The sequence below is a fragment of the Bidens hawaiensis genome, unplaced genomic scaffold (genome assembly GCF_021521415.1).
Source record: "Bidens hawaiensis isolate Kalapana, Puna unplaced genomic scaffold, B.hawaiensis_p1.1 tig00027096_1, whole genome shotgun sequence".
NCBI classification, from domain to species: Eukaryota; Viridiplantae; Streptophyta; class Magnoliopsida; order Asterales; family Asteraceae; genus Bidens; species Bidens hawaiensis.
The window spans coordinates 3079-22896 of NW_027494373.1; the positions used below are offsets into that span (position 1 = coordinate 3079).

The following is a 19818-nucleotide window of genomic DNA, read 5'->3' on the forward strand; positions in this document are numbered from 1 at the left end:
GTTAGCAAGTGTTTACAACATATATATCACGGATGAACAATCAAAATAAGATCATTTTTCACGTCTACACAACTTAAAAATTAAATACTTTTAGTGATTATTATTTTACACAAAGTAGTGAAAGTGTGTTATATTTGAACTATAGGACGATAACAACGTAGTTGAGCAATTATTGATAAAATGCTACAACATAAAGTGAAACTCATCAATGAAAGATCACCACATTGCTATTTTTTGAAATGTAAACACTTGTTCAAACCTCTTTAACTCCAACATCTTTAGCAACATTCACACCTCCAAAATCTTTCTCCACATCATCAATTTCAAAAGCAGACACCGGAAAAGATCTACCTATGCCAGAACTATGCTTAAAAGTGATTTTTCCAGTAGACGGATTGTCAACACTAACCCCGCTTATTGGAATCCACATCATTAGCTCCTTACCTTTAACACCCATTAGTTTCTTGATCTGGAACTTTTCTATGAAACAAGTTACTTCGGTTGCATTCAATGCAAGTTTTCCAATCTTCTCATTTAAGCTTTTGTTCGGTTTCTTTTGCCTAAGCCACACAAAACCAGTGTCTTTGACGTACCCAAATTCCACAATGTCTTTTAAAGTGAGGAGACCTATGGGCAGTCCCATTTCTCTTAGAAGAAGCTTGGATTTTTCTTGACAAATTGCATCACCATGGTAAATGTGTGTTGCACTTGCCCTAACTTCTTGTGTCACAAGAGACATTTTGACTTTGGTTTTAATAGCTAATAATGGCTTCTAATTATGGACAATTGGGTGCTTATATAATTTAGTAGATACGTAATTGGTTTTCTTTCTTGTGATAATTACCTAAATGCCATTTCCAACTTCTTGTAGCTTCCATTTATAGACGATTAAATAAAAAGCACATCATTTAAGACTTTGAAGACTTAAGACTATCTGTTGTGGTCAGCGAACAAGGGTGCTAGCGGCTAGTCCTTGTCACACTTATCTTGTACACCACAATGTCAAGTAAGGAGTTGGGGCACGAACGATGAAACTTGAGGGGGCTAGCGACCGCGACTGGAGGAGATGATAGTTGGACTCAAATTTATTTATTTTTTTTTAGAACAACAAGAATGGGTGTTTGGGATTAGATGTACACTGTCGTGCCTTCGGGCAAGTGTTTATGGGCGTTGGTCTTAGATGATGGTTTTTCTCGGATCAAAAGACGAGTGTATTATGATGTGATGAATTTAGTTAGTAGTCCATTTGGATAATTAGTTGGCCGTTCAAAAAAAATGCGGAGAAGAAGGGGTCCGGCTGTAACTTAACTTAATTTTTTGTGGGCTTTTTTGTTTGGAAGGGGGTGTGAAGAAGAAGAAGGCTTTTTAGCATGCTGGACTTTAGGTTTGGGCTTTATTAGTTTTTTCTTCTTTTTATTTTTTTTTCATATATAATGTTTATTATAATTTATATTATTTGGGTTGTTGTTTTATAAAACTAGTAAATAACTTTTTATCTTTTATTATAAAATTTATCTTTTAGTTATGTTATTATTTTACATTTTCAAAACCAAAAAAAGTAAAATAAAAAAAAACTCGTAGAAGCCTCCTCATCTGAACCACAACAGGCTTAAAAGGCTTTAGCATGGGCTTTATCCAGTAACTAGTTCTTGCACCATGTGACACAATATTAGAGGATGAATTCGAGGCTGAGCTTCAAACTACAACACATAGTATAAGAGTTTTACGGGATTCAGTTTATTGATGCTGTTATCGACTTACCAGCCAAAAGAAGTATATGCCAACCTAAATTCTTCATTAATTGGTTGCTTTGAGTTTCATGTAGTTAATATGAAATGTCAATTGCTAAATCAAAGCGTTTATGGTGTATTAGAATTAACTAAAATTTTTTTACAGAAGATGATCTCACATGTAAACACATCTTTTTGGGGGCTATGTTCAAGCTTCTCGATCGCCGTGATACCGTACCCCCTAATGCATGAGAACAGGATGGAATCCGTAAACCCTCGCCCCATACCGGGTTTGAACTTGGGTTCAAAGCCCTGATTCGTGCATTCACCCATATGCCCATAGAAATGGCTTGTTTGAGAATCGAACATGCGTCTCCACTGAGCAACTAACCATTGGACCAAATTCTCAGGACTGTATTAGAATTAATTAAGCAACTCAATTTATTTTTTGGTAATAACTTGTGCTCTTTAATTTTTTTTTAAAAAAAAAGAAGTATGATTACACAGTATTTCTTGTTTTCGTATACAGCTTTAAACCATTTCATAATTCTTCTGGTCTTGTATGCGGCTTTAAACCAATAGAGTTGTAGCGCTTTATCTTAATTTTTATTGTCGTTATAATTATATTTTAGTATATAATGTTTTTAATTATTAATAAAAATCCTATATTTCAGTTACATTTATTAGTATTATTTTTTATAAAGTATGAATTTTGTTAAGAAAAATATTGACGTAACAATTTTTACACCAGTAGAAAGTGAAACCACGGTTTACGTCCCCATATGTAGTTAGGTGTGAAAGCAATATGAAAATTATGTGATGCCTATGTAGTAGTTTTCACGTGTGAACCCCATCCCATGATCTTGGGGTGTCATCGTTCTTAAAATTGAGATGCATGATACACCTAATGTATATATTGATTGTGCTTACCGTCTTAGTGTATAAGTTTATAGGTGCGAAGTTAATTTGTTATAGCTAAAAATCATGGCATCTTTATTTTCGTAAATAAAACATTATGTATTTGTGATTAGGATTTTTTATGATTGTCGACGCCAACAATTATCTAACTTATCCTTATTGTAGGTAAGTCTATTCAGAGTTTCGACTGTTACAAATCATCTAACTACTATATTAAAGTAATATATGGTTTTCACATGACCTTTAATTAAGCTATCAACATAGGATTCCACCTTAACAATTTTTAAAATTATAATTTACACCCAATAAGCTATTTAATTTAATCTACTTATTTAAACTATTAAAACAAAATCATTCTTTCATGAGGTATGTTATTATGGATCCATAAGATAAAAATATGTTTTATTAAACATATTTTTAGATATATAAATATATTTTAATATGCTTTTAAGACGGCAAGGTATGCTATTACGTATATTATTAAATTTTAACTTTTTTGTTATATTTTTTTAACCACCCGTATATTACACGGGCTATATCCTAGTTGTGCTAATAACTTTTCCCATATCACTTGATGCCCTCTAGATGCCTAATTAAATGCATCTAACATGACCTCATTTACGATTTTGATGTTCACTCAACCGATTCAGGATATTAAGCAAATTTATAAACGATATTCTTATTAGTTAAAGAAATCGGTTTAATGGGCCGGCAATGACGGCCCATGATTCCCTTTCTTTGTATGTGGATACGCCCATGGGGGCCCGAATATTAAGGAAACAAAAGTCATGAAACATTAAACCAAACCCAATGCAATGCATTTAGCATGCACTTGTGACATCGATGGTGAGTTAGAGGAGAGAGACAAGAGAAAGAGTGTTGAAAAATCCTTGGCTAAGTGCATGCATTTGGGATGTTGTGAGAGATAATGAGAGAAAAAGTGATGAAAGAGAATGTGTGGAAGGAAAGAGAAATAGTATAGTAGATGAGGTGCCATGCATTTGCATATTCTGCATGGATGATGGTCTTAGATCTTTAATTATTGTCTTATTGATAATTAAGATACGATGGTACAACATCATAAAATGAAAGTGATGATTAAATAGTACTTCCTTGCCATATATTAATTATATAAAAACTTCATTACATGCTCAAACCTCCTTCACTTGGGCACCCTCCTCTACTTCTTTTGCATCCTTAGTCACACTCACACCTCCAACATCTTCTTCGCATCATCAAGTTGAAAAGCTGACACCGGAAAGGTCCTGTACAGGCCAGAAGTGGCCTTGAAATTGATCTTTCCGGTGCATGGATTGTCAACAGTGATCTCACTCAGTGTGATCCACATCAAAAGCTCCTTAGACTTCACACCCGTGAGTTTCTTGATCTTGAACTTCTCTATGACCGCGGTTACCTCCGTTGCATACGATGTAAGCTTCCCGATCTTCTCAAACTTATGCTTCCTTTCTTTCTTTTGTATAAGCCACACAAAACCGGTGTCTTGGACATAACCACATTCCACAATGTCTTCTAAAGGCAAAAGACCATTGGGTAGTCCCATTTCTGTTAATAAAGTCTTTGTTTTTTCTTGACAAATTGCATCACCATGGTAAATTTCTGATGCACTTTCCCTGATTGCTTGTGTCACAAGCGACATTTTTTTTTTTGGGTTTGATTTGAGTATGGATTTTGTATTGTTCTTGTGGATTGGATGAATGGTTGATGTTGAGGGAGTTAAGCCGTTAGGCTACTTATATAGTATGTTAGATATATATTTGGTCTTGACTCATGTGAAAATTACTAATATGCCATTTTCTGGTTTTCTATTTTTAGGATTATCTAAAATATATATGTTGGTGTAAAAAAATTTAATGTATATCTCATGAAAGACTTTAATGTCATCATTATATGGCACGTCCAGAAGAAACACACCAATAAATATTTTCTAACTGCAAATGTCCAGACACCCAAATTATCCTAGTAAATAAATCATCATTATTTATGAAAAATAGAACGCGATGACTCGGTCCACCTACCTAGAAAAAAACCAGAGTTGAATTAATTCGGGAACCCACAACCTCCTAAAACGGAAGTAATAGTTTTTCAAATAATGATACATTAAAAAATCTCATCCTCAAGAGTCAAGATTCATGTGAATATTGGCATAGGTAGATGTGCCGATACCTCTTTACTAGTGTAATGAAGGGTTATAAAATTGGAGGGATTCTTGACACGTGACGTCACACCAGCAGATAGACTATTTTCATTTTAGGGATGTAGTGGTGTTTCACATCAAAAATCGCCCCCCCCCCTCCCCCCAACGGTCTTATTATTATTAAATTATTTTTTAACTCAAACCCCACGATAAATCTATATGGCCACCCCCCCCACTCATCGCCCATGGGGCGGTGTTTTCCACATCAAAATCGCCAAAAAAACTATTATTTTGTCTCCCACTATACAGTCTTAAAATAAGACAAGAACTTTATTAGCAAAACAAATTATGTTCTAGATTAAAGCAAAGTAGTAACATTATTTAGTAACATTAAATTCAATAACTTATATCCCCATGAAACATCACAATATGATTAATACAAATAACACATCTTTACGGATTTACCCAACTCTACTGAGCTCTGACTATTGTTTAATGTGTGTGTAAAATTGGCTAAGAAAGGGTAAATGTGTAAACAAATCACAAAATATTGGTGGGGAAATGAAGTCATAAATTTAAGGAGTTAGGGCAAGTAGGTACAAAAGACAACTAACAACTGTCCCTATCATTCAATGTATCTTGGAATGCCAACATTTTTATGGTTTTTATCATTTTAGTTACTTTTTTTTAGTTTTAAAATGGTTTAAACATATATGTCCATCCAAAAAGTTTTATAATTTAAGAAAAAACAGAAAAAAAGAGTTATCCTAATACCTAATGAGGTGATATTTAAAGATTGTATATGTTTGAAAATACGTTTAATTGTTTAAATGTATCGTTTCTTTGTTAACCACGCATATCGGGAGTTAAACCCACTCCCCTAAGCTAGAGTTCATGTGGGACAAAACCAGTAACCCATTACCATAAACGAGAATGATTAATGTGGACCAATCTCTAACTTCCTAAGTAAAATGAAGTAATTTGCGGGAAAAGAGAGATTAACGACAATCTTGATTGTATTATGTTAAACAAGATAATGGTACTCCACTACTCATCAATTGGGTTATACCCAACCTTTCCAACGTTGATAGGGAAAAGACTATTTTCTTGAGAGTGGTATAAGAGTGGATTCGAGCCTTCGAGTAGTTTTGAAAGTTAAAATCACAATAGTGTTGGGGAAGACCAACTAAAAGGCTAATGACATTAAGTTTAACTTGTATGGGATCCGTGTTTCCAAGAGTGTCACATGACATGAATCCGCTCGAGTTTTAGTTATGATGAAAAATGGATTACACGAAAAAGGTAATGGACCAACCCAATTGTGGGATCGTGTTCGAATGTGGTTGTCAACAAGAGTTCCATGGTCGAAAAGAGTTTCACATGATGTATCTACTTAGAAAAAATGTGTTTTACCGTGTGGGTATTTAATCAATCACGTGCATCCTTTGGGAGCGCTTAGTTACTAATACCATAACCGTTTACATTTCTCGTATCTCATTGGTCAAGAGTTGAGATAAAAGTATAATAAGATAGGTGTCGTTACCTACAAGTTATTCTTTCTAAACAAGGGCGGATCTTTGTGTGGGCCTGACCGAGCCACAGTCCACCCAACCTTTTGCTTAGTAGTGTAATTTTCTAAAAAAATAAAAAAATATATTTATATGTATTAAGTCTAGCACATCCAAATTATTGTTTAAGCTCTTTCGGTCCACCCATATTATGTGTTCAAGATCCGTCAGCATTTTTTAAAGATATATCCTTTTAACCACGTGACTCTCAACATAAATAGATTTTTCATTAAATAAACAGATTTCTACCGTGCAACGAATGGTATACTGAGTTACTAACACAATTCTTTAAGGTGTATTAAAATAGAAAATAGTTATCATTCAGTCAGTAAACTAATATTTGTATAGAAGCATAAATAGTAGTTGTGTGCTTAAGTTAGGTCAACATCCAAAACAACTTAAGAGTCTAAATAAAAGGTTAACGAGAAACAAACCATCCATCTATCTTTCTTTCATTAAATAATAAATCTAATAAATAAAAACGGGTGGCATATCTCATTAATGATTTCAGATTTTCAATAACCTTGGTGAATAATATGATTAGCACATAAGTTCTTTAATTTTTTTTTTATAAAACATTTTTAAAAATATATGAAATGTTATTTAAAATAAATATTTTAAAAAAATATTTAAAAATTTTGCTATATAACATATGTAATAAACAGTTTTTAATCTAGTACCAAATATATAACTAAGTATACATTGTCACGTGCCATAATTCTAATAGCTCTATCTACCTTTTTGTTTATCTTATTTCACATTTCATGCATTCGTAATATACAAATTTACAACTTTCAAAATAAAAAAAAATCATTTATTTGATATTTTATATATTCAATTTGCGTAATACATAGTGTTTCTAGCATGATACTTATATATATTACATAATATTCACTTTCATTAAAAACAATAATGTTTATCATGAATGCTACTTTTAAAGGACTTGGTATATATCATTTTCATCACTATGGTATACGTCTCTTTCTTCAATTTTACTCGTTAAAAATGTCTCGGTGTATATCTTTTCCGTCACTTTGGCAAACATCGGTTTCGTCACTTTGGCATATTGGTATGTTTTTAGCATTACCCAACCAGCTAGGCTAATTGGATTAATAACCGTTACCATAAGCAGTTCGAATAACTATCGGTCATGAACTAGATTAGAATCCGGTTTTATGATTAGACCGGATCAGGATGGAATATGCTTTGCTTGAGCTTTAAATTTGTAGGAAAGTATACCATGAGTCTCATCTTATGCACAAACATAACAAACTAACATGGATACCTGATAACCAATGGGTATCGGGTCGGGTATGAGACTAGGATTACCAACACTTGATTCAAACTCATCCACCATCCTTAGCAACCACGCCGTCTCTTAAAAACAGTTGGTCTTGTAGGGAAGAATGGATGAGGCAGCCGGATGACAACAGTCAACAACTACTTATGGTTTACCAGTACATTAAAAGACAAATGCAGGTTAAGTTTTTATTTTCTTTTCTTTTTTTGTTTAATTTAATTTCAAGGATATGAACAAGTTCGATATGAGATCAGCAAACAATTTCTATTTGTCATGTCTCCCTTATGATCATGTGCCATGTTGCCTATGACCTAATAGTATGTTGAATATGGAGTGATATTTATTTACAACACTATATATTTTAATTTTCCTAATCTTAAAAAGGGAATAAAAATTTTTAGTAATGTATATTATCCTCTCTTTTGAAAATAAAGAAAAAATACGGTGAAATAGTTTTGCATGACCGTGTATGTATATTAACCTACACATGTATAGCTAAACGATGCAAAACCAAAAAAAAATTCATTTAATTGTTTTTATGCACATAATCTAAGCATGTATATTTTATAGGAACATTAGATTTATTAATCCCACTTTATTAAGATTGATCGATAATAATCTCACCTCAGAAAATTGTTGACACCGATCTCACCTTTTACACTATTTTTTTTCATTGGAATCGTTAAAAGAAAAGAAAAACTTAATGGGTTTAAGTTTAATGACTCAAATTTATTACGCGGTCTAATTTGGTACCAAGTGTGTATAGAATTATAGATTTATAGGTGTTTATTAAATGGGCCGATAGAATGGATTAAGAATAATAGGCCTAAAATGTGTAAAAATGGATCTATCTATAGAAACTGATCAATAGAAGGGGGCTTAAATGGCACTTATTAGAGGTGCACAAAAAAACCCAAACTCGGAACCGGACCTGAAAAAATACCCAGAACAGGTTCTTTTAATACTTGAACGCGTAGGGTACGGATAGGGTATGCATTTTAGTACCAAAACCCGTACCCGGAACCAGACCTGATTTATGCCCAGTAATACTCGAAACCCGGAACTGGTTCCATACCCGAAACCGGGTTTTTCAAATACTCAATCTATACCCGAAATTACCCGAAAAAAATACCTGACAAACACCCAAAAATAGCCCTAAAAATTGTAACCCCTTAAAAAAAATCCAAGCTATACCAAAAAAAATAGGATATTCAAATACCCGGTTTTAAAATACCCGGTTCTATACCCGACCCGAACCCGATGCATAGAGTATGATTTTTAGAGACAATACCCGGACCCGAACCTGACCCGGGTATTATCAATACCCGATTTTCCAATACCCGGTCATACCCGAACCCGGGTATTTTGAAAAACCCGATTTGTGTACCTCTAGCACTTATTATATAGTTATACGTAGAGGTAAAAAAACACCCGAACCCGGAACCGGACCCCGAAAAAAAGAACCGGGTTTTTTATACCCGGGTTTTTACTACCGAACCCGTACCCGACCTACCTACAGGGTATGGATAGGGTATGCGTTTCTCTACCAAAACCCGTACCCGGAACCGGACCCGATTTGTACCCGGTAATACCCCAAAAACGGAATTGGATTTTTCCAATACCAACATTCCAGTTTTATCAATACTCAAAATCGGGTTTTTCCAAATACCCGAACATGAAAAATACAAGAAAAATACCTCAAAAAAGTGTAGCACTCTCAAAAACTCAATCTATTCCAAAAAAATACCTGATTATAGGGTTTTTTCAATACTCAGAAATAGAGTATTTAAATACCTGGGTTTAGAATACCCGGTTCTATTCCGACTGCATAGGGTATGGTTTTTAAAGACAATACTCGGACCAGAACCCGACCCAGGTATGGCCAATACCAGGTCATATCCGAAATCGGGTATTAGGAAAACCCGATTTGTGCACCTCTAGCTATCTCTAGTTATTTGCTAGTAAGGACTTGCCTCGTTCAATTTACATCACTTTCAGACTTTTACAAAGCTAGATTTATCACTTTGTGTCATTTATCGTGTTTTAACTCATGCCTACACGCGGATAGACTACGTCTGTTGATTCACAGTGTATATTTAATCAATTAACATTATAAAACCAGACTTCAAAACCATAAGTCTTGTTGGGAATAATTTCTCCATCTTATAAAATATAGAGAATGATTGTTCTATTCTCATCCTCCTGAGACTCTACTTGGTTGTGAGATGCTACGAAATTAGTTGATATACATTCTCGTCTTACTCTATATTCGTCTACCGCCAAAACTAGTCATGTATTTGAACTCGTTCACTCTTATGTTTGGGCATATCCTATTGTTAGTCATGCTATGTTTTTGGATGATTTCTCATTTCTTGTTTGTACATGGAAAATCATGTGTTTAAAAGTTTTTGTACTTTTCGGGCGAATGTTAATGATCAATTTAAAACAAATATTCAAGTTTTTCAATGCGATAAAGAACATGAATTTTATATGGTTTCTTTCCTATCTACATCCATCTTCTTGTGTTTGATTGCTTATGTATGTAACTTGCAAGCCATTTGGACTCGCTTTGATTAAGCAGAGCCGTAAAAGTGACAAGATGGGCTGTTTGGGTAGTGGGTCAAAATAAGTTCGGTCCGTTACATTTACATTTTTTTTTTTATTTTTATAAATGATTATTTCCTTGGTTAAAGGAACCATATTAATATATTACTGTTTTAGTTATCTAATTGACTGAATCTATGAATAAAACAGTCTACAAGGTTGTATGAGTTAATAACTTAATACTAGACAGTAGACACTGAGGTCTTTCTTTTTCATGTTATTTGTTGCCAGAATGGGAACATAAATAAATAGCTGTTATATTATTTGTGTTATAAACCTTTTGTTTATCTATACGGTTAAAATAATCGTAACTGGGACTTGATTCAAGTATTACTATAATGAGCAACTAACTTCGTGCCAACAAAAACTACCGCTTTCCGATGATAACAAGAACACTCTGGCCTTGCCGACACTGATGAGTGGTTGGGAAAGCTTAGAAGAGTTTTTAAAAGTATAAAGAATTAGTGACCAGATTGTTGTGTTTTTCTTAAGTTAACAAGACTAAAAGAAACTTATATTGGACATAAGTTGAGAAGTTGTAGGCAGTTGTACGTTATACTTTGGAAGTTGTACTTTGGTTTAGAATTTGGGCATATTTAATTTGGAGGTCAAAAGCTCAATTTTGTGGCCTTCATTGCCATGTGTCTTGTAAGTTAAGTTTGAGGTTTCTTGTGAGAAACCAACTAGTGGTAGAGATTAAAAACCAAAGTGTGCAAGATGGGTTATCTATTTCCCAACTATCAAACATTTTGCCTTTTTTTAACTAGTGTAATTGTTAAAAATAAAAATAAAAATAAAAAACTCTTACTTGTAAAATTCAAACCTAATACACCCTAATAATTAAGAAAGGAAAATTGTGACACTCTTATACATGTATGGTTAAGAACTATCTATTTTATTTTTAATATTAAAAAATATATATATATATGATAACTGTTTTTAAAAAGAAGAAACGCATAAAGTAAAACTTAGGTGCTGTTTGTTTTTGAAGACAAAAGCTGTCTACAATCTGATTTCATCTGATTTCATGTCTGCAAATGAATATGTGGTCTGAAGGTCTGCAATCTGAAAATATAATACTGTTTGTTTTATAAACTGGATATCGTCTGCATAAGCTGAATATTAGCTACATATCACAGTAAGTCATTTAACGTCTGTAGATTAGTAAAATAGTTGGTGGTGGGCGGTGGACGGTGGTGGTGGACGATGGGTAGTGGTAATGATGGACAGTGATGGTGGTGGGTGGTGGACGATGTTGGTGGCGGATGGTAGGTGGTGGCGGGCGGTGGGTGGTGGTGGTGATGGACGGTGATGGTGGTGGGTGGTCGACGGTGTTGGTGGCGGATGGTAGGTGGTGGTGGTGGGTGGTGGTGGCGGACAATGGTTAGTGGTAATGGACAACGGTTGTGGGCGACAGGTGGGTGGTGGTGGTGGTGATGGACGGTGGTGGTGGGTGGCGGATGGTAGGTGGTGGTGGCGGACGGTGGGTGGTGGTAGTGGACGATGGTTGTAGCCAACGGGTGGGTGGTGGTGGTGGTGGTGGACAGTGAGTGGTGGTGGTGATGGACGGTGGTGGTGGCGGACGATTGGTGGTGGTGGTGGCGGCGGCGGATGATGGGTGGTGGTGTTAGATATTGGGTGTTGGTAGGATGTTAAAAAGTGTGAAGAAGTTAAACAACAGCTTCTTTTTTAAAACCATAAAAGCAGTTTGTAGATCTTATTTAAAAAAAAAAACAAACAGTCTTCAGAAGCTTATGTCTGCGCGCCCGCAGACATAAGCCTCCTGCAGATGTTATAAGCAAAAACAAACACCACTTTAAAGAATGATAATATTGAATTATTAAGGAAAGTGAATATAAGAAAAGTTAGATTTGTGAAGAAAGTAAATAGTAAATATGAAAAAGATGTAATTTTAATAATAAAAGGGCGGTCTAGATCCTCTGAAAATCTAGAATGATATGGCTTACAATAGTAGGAGGACGTTGGCTGTTAAAGTGGTGGGCGATGATTGACGAACTTAGTCCTATCTAAATGTTAGACCTAAAACTATGTGTAGTGGGGCGTCATACTCCCATATGAAGCCCTTACGACACCCCTCTACATCCCCCTCCCCCCCTTTGGGCTTTATGGAGCATTATGAGCACCAAGGTGTGATGTATATAACACCCCTTGTTTACTCTACCCAACTTGCTCCAATCAATCATTATCTTTTAATGTTTTTAAATTAATTAAAAAATATCTTGGTGCGATGTAGATAACACCCCTTGTTCACTCTACCCAACTTGCTCCAATCAATCATTATCTTTTAATGTTTTTAAATTAATTAAAAAATATCAAAAAACATTAATTAGACACATTGATGGAGGCTTTATCCGGTACAATTTTTTTTTTTGTTATGAAGTCTCTTGATGAAATGGTCGCTGCATGTTGCATAAAGCCCCTCAATAGGCTTCATGACTACATATGGTCTAACAAAATATAGATAAATTAAACTAATACATGATTATCCGAGTAGAAAATTCCTAAAATGGTCCTATTTTGAAAAGAGATTCTAATTTTGTCCCACAAACTAAATAATTTAAAAAATTGTTCCCTTCTAACTCATCTTTGACAATGCATTAGGAAACTTAACACGTCTTTAACGATGTGTTAGTATAACACGTCGTCAAAGACGTGTTAGATTTCCTAACGCATGGTCAAAGATGAGTTAAGCATCCAAACACATGGTCAACGACGTGTTAGCGTCAAACATAGTCAAAGACATGTTAGCCTTTTGTTTGTTTGTTTTTCTTTTAATATTATATTATTATAACTAATTTTATTTATATTTGATTTTTCTTTTATAACTTTTAATATAAAAAATTTTATATTATTTCGAATATGCCGAGAAGACATGCGTATTTTTATCTACACGCTGACAAAAATTTTATTTAAAACCGTGCGGGATCAAAATAATATAAAAAAATAAATTACATGTAACAAAACCAAATTACTATATTAATTACCGTAACAAAATTGTGTTAATCTCGAGGTGCACAAAATTAAATTACATGTAAGTAATATAAAAATAAAAATAAAAGTAAATATTCATTATATTAAATCTCTAATATTAAATTAAATCTCTAATAACATTACTTTAAAACAAAAAATTCTGTTTAATAATAAACGTTTGTTGAGTAGCTGAGTTTATTTGGTTCATTTGAGTATTTGACAGACTAATTTTCCTTTTAGTATTTCCAAGTAAAATAATAATTACATTCCTCTTTCCCATATTTATCTATCTACAATTAATTAACTCAAACACTTTAACTCTTTGAAATAGTTAAATCGTCTTCTATCTTAAAAGAAACTTTAAAATGGAAATGGACTTGATTACTTGAAGGTTGAAGTTGTCGATCTACATCGACTTAAAAACTTCAAAGTGGAAATCAACTGAAACCTTTTCCTTCTTCTTTCTCTAGATTTCACAAAGGTCGGTGTTAAAATTTCACAGGGGTCGGTCAAGATTTATCAAGTACATAACACTAAATATAATTTTTTCACAGGGGTCAGCCGACACCCGGAGGCAATGCTTAGGTCCGCCCCTGGTAATGTTGGTTTTTTTAAACATTAACGTTTCCACAAATAATCGATGTTACAGATCATTTTTGATCTTATTGATCTTGAACTTTTCTATGAAAACAGTTACTTATACTGCGTTTGATGTGAGCTTCCTGGCATGGCTGTATCTGAGAGCCTTTTAAAATTTTGGGGCCTAGGACGAGTAAAAAAGCAGGCCCTTAGAAACACATTCTCAACTATGCAATAGATAATTTGATAATTTTATTAATAAGGCTACATTTTAAAAGCCCAAAACAAACAAATAATAACTAAAATGATTCATATAAAACACAAATAAAAGTTTTTTTCTATAAAAAAAGAACACTAATTGTGGGAATTAAACCCATGACCTTTGTTACCATAATCTAGAACACCTTTAATTCAACCGAAGAGTCATTTTGTAGGCAACTGTGTGTGTATGTGTGTTTGTGTATATATATATTATAAATTTTATTTTTTAACAATTATGAGCCTCTCGAAAGAGTGGGCTGGGTCCGTCGCCCTCCTCGCCCTCCCCTTTGGTCGGATCTGCTTCCCGGTCTTTTCATTTTTGGTTTTGTTTGGTTTCTTTTGTACTAGCCACACAAAGTCGGTCTCTTTGACGTACCCAACTTCCTTCATGCCTTCTAAAGTGATGAGACAATTGGGTAGTCCCATTTTTGTGAGTAGAAGCTTTTATTGTTCTTGACAAATTACATCACCATAGTAAATGTATGTTGCACTTGCCTTAATTTTTTGTGTCACAAGAGACATTTTGGTTTGATTTAATATCTATTGGCTCTTTATTATGGGCATATATGAATTCATGATGGGTTTTTTTTTTTGAAAGGCAAACCAAAGCATATATTAAATAACAAACAAATACAACAAGTTGAGGTTTAGCAAGTAGCTAGTCCACAACCCAAACCACCAGCAGTGAACATCACAACTATTACAAAACAACTATTTACACTTGGAAATTACACCAATTCTCCCATGATAAAGTTCCCGCACCCGACCTATTTTTGACCCAAAGAAAACTAAATGCTTTTATATCTCCCACCACTCTTTCCACCGTGACTCCCACGCCATTAAACACCATTTCATTTCACATCTTCCATAGACACCACATCAAAACAAGGCAAACCGCATGAAAATACTTCGCCTTCCTCCTTAGAAGCTTATTCATGATGGGGTTATATGCTTTAGTAGATGTGTAGTAGGCTTTGTTTTTGTGATAATTACCTAGATGTCATTTTCAATTAGTGTAATGCCAAATTGGCAACCTAACTTTTGTCTTGGTTGCTTCTAGTTTCATATAGTTAGCTATGTATTAATGGCTAAATGAAGACTATGATGTTGGTCGACATTATAATCCATGGTTAATTTTCAAAACCATTTTGAGAGACATTGTTTTCGAACCACCCCCCCTCTCTCTGTGTTTTCGTCCAAGCTGTGTCATTGGCTAACCAAACAACCGATTTGAAACTACTTAGCTGAAACCGGAACCAATTTCAAACCTAATCGATCCTTTTTCATTGGGAAACCGGTTAAAAAACTTGTTTGTGCGACTCTACTATTAGGAATTTTAGGTGCAGTTTGTTTTCTCAGAACTAAAATTTCTACAGTCTGTGGATCACATTTGCATACATCTATAGAAGAAAAGGTGAACCAAACCTCTGCAGTCTGCAAGAAAAAGACTGCTTGTTTTTTTAACGTCTGTAGATTGCTAAAATAAACTGTTGGTGGTGTACGAACTATGGTAGTGAGTCGTAGGAGTGCTGGACGGTGATAGTGGTGGTGGTAGGTGGTAGACGGTGGTGATAGGTGGTGGTGGTGGACGGTGGGTTGTGGTGATGGACTGTGGTGCTAGACGATGGTGGTGGCGAATGGTGGGTTGTGGTGGTTGAAGACTGTGGCGACGGTCGTGGTGGATGGTTGGCGGTGGTGGTAGTGGGTGTTGGTAGGTGGTAGTGTTTAACCCTCTGCCGATCTTATAGTATCTTAGAAGTTGATGAGCCAAATCTACACCAAAAAGAGTCCATGCAGACTTTTTTAATGATATGTTTTCGAAAAAACAAACAGTCAGCAGATGACAATGTCCGCGCATGGTCTGCGCGCCGCAAACAAAAGAACCTACGCAGACATTTTTAAAAAAAACAAACAACACCTTAGTGAACATTTTAGGTTAGGTTGTTGGGAAGGTGGGTCACTAGGTTGGGCTTTTTATTAGTTAGGCAGGCTCTTAAGACTAAGGTTTATTAAGCTAAGTTTATTAAATGCCCTAGTACGTTTTTTTCTACGACAAAGCAGATTTTATTTAATGAATATTTGCTTAAGATAATCTTTAACTCAAAATCCACCAACAAGTTGATTTTTGACTCGAGCTAGTTTCAAGCTGAGTTGGAGGTGTTCTAAAGCTGATCTTAACTGACAAACCATATACAAGCCTTGTTAAAGTTTTAAGATATGAAAATACGAAAACAAGTAACAATATGAGCCTTTCTTTATTTTGGCAAATGTATATTGTATACGAGTTTGTTTGAGTCATCTCCGTTAGTTAAGGAGTCAATTTGGGACTACACAAAGTAGTCATGTGACATCCCACATCGGTTGGGGAGGAGAACTAAGCCTTCTTTATAAAGAGGTGGATACCTTCCCCATTATAACACGTTTTGGGTGCTTAATGGTAGTGGATGAGAGGAAAACTCTATAGTTATGTGTGCTCTGGTGGAAGTAGTATCAGGATGGGTGACCTCCTGAGAAGTCTTCGCCTGCACAACCAAAAGCAAATCCGTGAGGCGATGGTGGTACGTCTCGGCCAAAGCAGAAAATATTATGGTGTCGCGGTAGCTGGACTGTTACAGATGGTATCAGAACCAGGGCCGGACTGGTGGTGCCAGGTCCCGCGAGGACGCTGGACTCCTAATGGGGGTGGATTGTGACATCCCACAACGGTTGGGGAGGAGAACTAAGCCTTCTTTATAAGGAGGTGGATACCTTCCCCATCATAACGCATTTTGGGCTCTTAATGGTAGTGGATGAGAGGAGAACTCCACAGTTAAGCGTGCTCTGGTGGAAGTAGTATCAGGATGGGTTACCTCCTGGGAAGTCTTCACCTGCGCAACCAAAAGCAAATCCGTGAGGCGATGGTGGTACGTCCCGGCCAAAGCGGACAATATTATGGTGCGGCGGTAGCTGGACTGTTACAGATGGTATCAGAGTCAGGGCCGGACCGGTGGTGCCAGGTCCCGCGAGGATGCTAGACTCCTAAGGGGGGGTGGATTGTGACATCCCATATCAGTTGGGGAGGAGAACTGTAACATCCTAGAAAAATCCATATTTATTTGGGACTAAAAATGTCAACTTTGAAAGTTGGAGGATTAAAATAATCTCAAAATCAAGTAATGGGAAAAATGAGATAAGGAAAAAATTAAGCATCTTATGTTTAAGAAAGTAGGAAAATCCATCCCACATGGATAGATGAAAGAAAAAAGGGAAGAATTCCATGGGAATAAATAAGGAATGGAATTTTCATCACACATGGAAACAAACAAAGAAATGGAAGCTCTTTATAAGGAAGCAAGTTTCCATAGGAATGTTTTAATGTGGCTAACCACTCTCCATAGTCCTAGCGGAGGGTGTGACATTTGTCAATTTCAGGTTATTTTATATTTGTATTCTTAATGTAAACCCGACCCGTTTTGTATCCCGAACCTTTCGATATTATCAAAATGATGAATTGTATGTTAAATATTTGTTTTATAGTTGTTGGATAAAAAAACACCCTTTTCGGTTCTTAAAATTTCTCGAAAACGCTCAAAACGAACTTCAGGGACTAAAACTACCAAAATGGAGACTTGAAGGACACATTTGTAGTTTGTGCTTCTTGGGTCTATAACCAACCCATTTTCATGAAACACCCTTTATGAAAGACCCATTCAACTTACTCTATATATACACACTCATCTTCTTCATTTGTGCTTGCTCATTTCTTCATTTCTCTCTCAAATTCTTGAATTCTAAGGTTGTTCTTCATAAGCTAATATTTCATTTTAACTAACTCTCAATACTTAAAGCTTGATGTTACAACATATATATAATATACACTCCTTGTTTACCTTCGGTCTTTCATTTCTCCGGTCTCGGCCGGTTGAAATGTCGGGCTAGTAAGGCAAGGTTACATGGAGGACTTTGTAGTCCTTGTTTATATATTTAACAAATCTAACCATATAACTTGTTATACTTGCTTAACATCTACATATTTTAGTTTATTGTTCATATTTGTCAAGTTCTATGGTATTGGGTATGTGGTGACTAGCCTCGGTTTCATCCCGAGTTGAGAACCGAACCAAAAACCGAACTTTTGTTTAAAAGCATTATTGTTAACTTTTTGAATGTAAAACTTGAGTATTATTATTTATAAGTTATTTTACAAGTTCCATGGTAATTGGGTATGTGATAACCATCCTCGGTCTTATTCCGAGTCAAGGACCGAACCAAAAACCAAACTTTTGTTTAAAAGCTTTATTGTTAACTTTTTGAACGTAAAACTTGAGTATTATTATTTATAAGTTATTTTACAAGTTCCATGGTAATTGGGTATTTGGTAACCATCCTCGGTCTTATTCCGAGTCAAGGACCGAACCAAAAACCGAACTAAACCGAGTTCACTCGCTTAAGACACACAAGTGTGTTTTTAGCCACCAAAACTCATATTTTTCTTCAAGATTATATTTTAAATCAATTTTAGTTAGTTTCTAAACATACTTGGCATGTCGGTAACCAACTTGATCTTATAACAAGTTTGAACCGATAAGGTCGTATACTCGCTTAACGAACGTTAAGGTTCTTCACAATAGAACTACATACTTGGTTAAGTCTATTTTGATTTTATTGAGTTATCTCATAACATTTATTATTTTGGGAAGTTAACTGTGAGCTTGGTCAATTATCAAGTCTCGAACCGACAAACCCGAACACTCGTTTAAACCTCGTTTTGGGTATTCTTATAACCAAGGGTTTTGCAATATCGCATTTTAACCCACATTATTACTTAACATAGGTTGAGTAAAAAAAGAAAAAAACTAATGAATAGAATACCGAGACCCGGTTTCGAGTAAACTTATTTTACAAAACTCGTTTCTTTAATTTCTCAAATATTTACATTTTCAATCCTAAACTTTATTTATTTACTTTATTTGTCATGTATTTTATTTTAAACCCTTCCAAGACTACCTACTAACACAAGACCCGTTTAATATAGGTCTTGCTCGTTAAACCGATATCTCCGATTATTCACGACACTATCTTTCAAGTTACTTGTTAATGTGAGTACTTTTTCATCCCCCGTTTTCCATCTTTCGTTTTGGGGGTGGCATTGCATACTTATTCAAATTCAAATGATTTATAATTGAGTCTTAAACCACAACACGTATTGTATATGTTTACTTAAATAAATGCTCGATTTGGTGTTATATGCCTTACATGGTTATGTGCAAATTCTTGAATGCTAAGGCGAGTAGCCTCTTGAATGCTAAGGCGGGTAGCCTCATCAAAGTATGATCATACGTAATTCCGAGTATATATGGTATCCCCATATAGAAAGGTGTCGTCAATGTATTCTTATTGACGGTTTTATTATCTAAATTGTTGTTATTATTTATTGTTTTCATATACTAGTTGTGGATTTCATACTATATAATTATTGTCCAAAACTATGAAAATTGCTCACCAACCTTCGTGTTGACAAACTCTATTTTATGCAATGTTACAGGTTTGATGTTAGCTTGATTGGATTACTTGAAGAAACTTATTATCTTGGCTTTAGGATATTAGAAAATAAAAGAACAGGTTATTTGTTTATCTATCTATTTGGCATTTTGTATGAACAATTGTTGTGTTATTTATGATGATATGGATTTAAATGAGTTGTTTAAATATTGTAACTTTATAGTATCATTG

General features: G+C 34.9%; 2 protein-coding genes across 2 annotated transcripts; both read right to left on the minus strand.

The window, feature by feature from the left end:
* Positions 1-253: 253 nt before the first annotated feature.
* Positions 254-739, minus strand: LOC143574736 (uncharacterized). Its single transcript, XM_077059280.1, has one exon. It carries the CDS (start codon positions 737-739, stop codon positions 254-256), a length of 486 nt encoding a protein of 161 aa, XP_076915395.1.
* A 2969-nt stretch (positions 740-3708) lies between these two features.
* LOC143574753 (uncharacterized) lies at positions 3709-4391 on the minus strand. Its single transcript, XM_077059294.1, has one exon. The coding sequence runs from the start codon at positions 4303-4305 to the stop codon at positions 3856-3858; it is 450 nt and encodes a 149-aa protein (XP_076915409.1). The 5' UTR covers positions 4306-4391; the 3' UTR covers positions 3709-3855.
* Positions 4392-19818: the final 15427 nt, after the last annotated feature.